Raw genomic sequence first — 3,901 nt, 5'->3', positions numbered from 1 at the left:
ATGTTAAGAATGAGAAATAGAAATAGAATTGGGATCGAAAGTATGATCTTCATTCAGGTTTACCACGTTTATATAGGATACAAACTATCAACTAATACCTAAAAATAGAAAAAATATATATCTAACTAAATCTGGTAAATAAATAAAATATACCGTTAATCAAATCTATACTAACAACTCCCTAAATATCTGAGATATATTCTAACTAATTATCACCGCAAAATATCCTCTTAATAGAATGCCTCTTCGTCTTCCACGAAGCTCACGATCGTAGCACTGTCCAAGATTTCTACGCTCATTTTGAACCTCTTCCAAGAACACAAAGGAAATAGTCAAGAATTTGTGAATGAATGAATGAACCAACGAACGGAAAATCGTTTATTATATATAGAGGTCTCGGAAACAGAGAGCTTTATGTCAATTGTGCTTTACACACAGATTTTTTGCACGTTGTTCAAGGGTGTTTTCAGTCTTTTCAGGTTTTGAGCCGTTGGTTTCTTTGTCCAATTAATTAATAAAAAAACTCCTTAAAAACAATTTTTTATTTTCATTTTCTCCTAAAACATGTCTATTATAGATAAGTTTCTACACCTTGAATGAAATATTTTGTTCCTTTCTCCAACCGACCACCGATCTTACAATCCACTTTTTTGAGCCCTAGCATCTTCGCTGGCTCACATCATAGTGATCGGCTCTCATACCATTTTGTTAAGAATGAGAAATAAAATTGGGATTAAACATCCAATTTTCATTAATGTTCAAGCTACCAACTCATACCAAAAATAAGAAAAATATAAACTAACTAAATTTTGAGAATACAATAAAATAAACTGTTAATCAAATTAGAAATGACAAAATATTAATGGATTACGAAGATATATTTCATAACTAATTATTATAATATATTCCAATACATTTATAACAACCAAACTCATTGCTAACAAATATTATTCATTTTAGATCATTACGTAGTCATTTCCACGTCCTTATATTTAATATATTTTAATTATTTATTAAAAAATAACATTTCTTACCATTTTTCCCCGCCGTTGGTTTGTTTGGCAATGAGTTTAGACTAAGAATGGCATTGCATGGCAAGGGGTTGGTCGGGTGATAAAAACAAGAAAAATGGTTGAAAATATGGTACAAATTTGGAAGGTTCTTAATATTTATACTTCCAACTCTGATTCTTCCATTCATTGGGGTTTTCTTCTCCAAAAAGTTTCCATTTTAAATTATTTTATATTTAGTTTAGTTAAATAAGGAATCACGACTATTCATAATAGTATGATATTGTCCACTTTGAGTATAAACTCTCTTAGCTTACCAATGTTGATGTATTCCTTTATTTATAATTACATAAATAAAATATTTAAAATTTTATTTATACATTGTATTGAATACTATTAAATCTTATTAAATAAAATAAACAAGCATGGCCCCAAACCAAATTACATTTTGTTAAAGAAATAAAGATGTCTTAATTACTAAACTTTCCTCACATTTACTTAAATATTTATTAGTATATGACTTATATAAATATTCAAAATGTAATTTATTATTAAATAATACATTTCAAGGAGTATCTATTGTTTTTTTTTATATTATTATTCAATTTTCATTGAGGGTATGTGTTGTAAAATACAAATACATGTATAATTCAATCATTATTAAAAATAAAAATAAAAATATAATTCAATCATTATTGAAAATTATTCATTTCAACAAATTAATTATAATAATTGCTAAAAATATTGATGTCTAGTTCAATTATTTAAGCTCCTTTACCATTTTGATACTAATTGCCCTTTCAATTTTTATTTTTTAGGATTATTTAAATTTTTAGTAAAATTTCAAAAATAGAAAATAAAAAACTAAAATAATTGAGCTTTATATTTACTAATTATTTTAAAAATTAAGACATTTTTTTTTTTTTTTTTTTTTTTTTTTTANAAAAACTTTTTAAAAAAATGGTGTTAGTTTGAATTAATTTTTTTTTGTCACGTTAACATTAAAATCTTAATTTTTATATAAGTTTTTTTTTTATCAATTTAAAACATTGCTCAACTCATTAGCTCGAACTCATTATTCATTATATATACTAAAAATAAAATCAAAATCTCGCATTAGAGTTTCCAGAAACAAAAACTATTAAACGTGACATAAAATCAATACCGACCTACTAATATACATCCCTAATCTTCGTCCATTCGATATAAAATCTTTTTATCTATGCACATTTTTCTTCTACCTCTCCATAGAGTATTAACTGCGTTCATATTATGCATGCTATTAAGTGCATTCAAACCCACCTTTGTCCCAGCACACCAACCAAATTTGACTATCTTAACTTCCCTTTCCAAGTATTTCATACGTTCATCTCGAAGCTTTAAGTTAGAAAGATGATGAAAATTTCAGTATTTACGTAGGCAAACGGAGGGTTATCGCTGCCCAAATACGAAAAAAAAAGAAACACTTTGAAGAAAATTCCATCAACCCACAAATAGTTGCATAAAATAGTTGATCACTAAGCTCAGCCATTAAACCACTATGAGAAAACACGTCTACTGCAGTCTGCAACGGTTTTTAAAAAAAACATTGTAAGAGTTTAAACACGGGTTAAAAATTTCATACCAAAATATATGATAAAATTAAAATATAAACATAGTTCGTGAACCTATTCAAAATTCTTTTCAAACATTTTACGGATGTATTAGACACAAATAAGATTATTTCTTTTAGGTTTGTGTCGATGTCGATGTTATTTGAAAATTAATTAAACACAAAATTGAAAGTTCGATAGTATATACCCAAAGAAGGTTTGGGCTGAGATGAAGAGAGATGAGTATTAGACCCCACGCCATAAATGCGAAGGATCCACCTCTGAATTGCACAATGAATATGGCAATTTGAAAGTTTGACAATGGTGCCCCAAGCATTTAATATCCAACTTTAACTCATCGCCCCATATCATCACTCATTTGCAGACACAAATCAGAGATGAAAAAGACCTACAAATATCAACACTTCAATCTCTACCCATGAGCCAATTACACTCTCTCCCAATACCTATCCTAAACTCTTTCCATTTTTCTCATACTCATCTATTCGTGAATGATATCAGGATAGTTCGATTGAACGCGAATGATATTAGGAAGTTTAATCTTCGTTCGTTATACTCGTTATACGCAAATGATATTGAAATGTCCTTAAAACTATTATTATTATTACTTACTTAATTTAGATGAAAATTAAAGTTAATTTTAAGATTTATTGAAAATTGGTAGATGGAAATGGACCATAGAAACGATAAAGATTAAAATTGAATAAATCTAACCATTTGTAAGGTAATCGCCTCACGACAATTGATTGATTGTTAGGTCTAGAGAGAGAATGTGCGTGTTGGTGTTAGATTTCGAGAGATTTCGAGAGTGTTCATGAAATTTATGTCGGTCATCCTTACATAAATTGATTGTTATATGAACTTGTCAATATCTTCTACCGATTTTTTTTTTTAGGAAACACAGATTGAACCTTTTATTTTAAAGAAATTTAGTGATATCTTAATCCATTGAACTATGCTCATGTTGAATAATTTTGATTTTGTAACCAAAATATTCGATTAATTTTGAAATTTTTATATTAATTATAGAGTTGAAGACCAATATAAATACAATAAATATAATGAAAGAAAAATATAATAATATTAAAATTATAAATTTAGATAATATTAGGTACATTGTTTTTCAACTTCAAACATCTCTGTCCAACTTGGTTGGTTGAAGGATAGCTATTCAACAACATTGTCTTCATGTGCTTTTTTTTTTTTTTTTTTTTTTTTTTTTTTTTTTTTTTTTTTTTTTTTTTTTTTTTTTTTTTTTTTTTTTTTTTTTTTTTTTTT

The 3,901-nt window shown here is 26.9% G+C and overlaps 1 protein-coding gene across 1 annotated transcript in view; it reads right to left on the bottom strand.

The window, feature by feature from the left end:
* The window catches only part of LOC111811829, a 4,183-nt gene extending 3,817 nt beyond the window's left edge, over positions 1 to 366 (bottom strand). The window contains exon 1 of the mRNA XM_023698871.1: positions 241 to 366. Within this exon, the coding sequence (XP_023554639.1) occupies positions 241 to 299 (59 nt within the window). The 5' untranslated portion in view covers positions 300 to 366. The remainder of the gene's footprint in view (positions 1 to 240) is intronic.
* Positions 367 to 3,901: the final 3,535 nt, after the last annotated feature.

Source organism: Cucurbita pepo, chromosome LG15 (assembly GCF_002806865.2).
Source record: "Cucurbita pepo subsp. pepo cultivar mu-cu-16 chromosome LG15, ASM280686v2, whole genome shotgun sequence".
Taxonomy (NCBI): Eukaryota; Viridiplantae; Streptophyta; class Magnoliopsida; order Cucurbitales; family Cucurbitaceae; genus Cucurbita; species Cucurbita pepo.
This window is presented reverse-complemented; position numbering and strand designations above follow the sequence as displayed.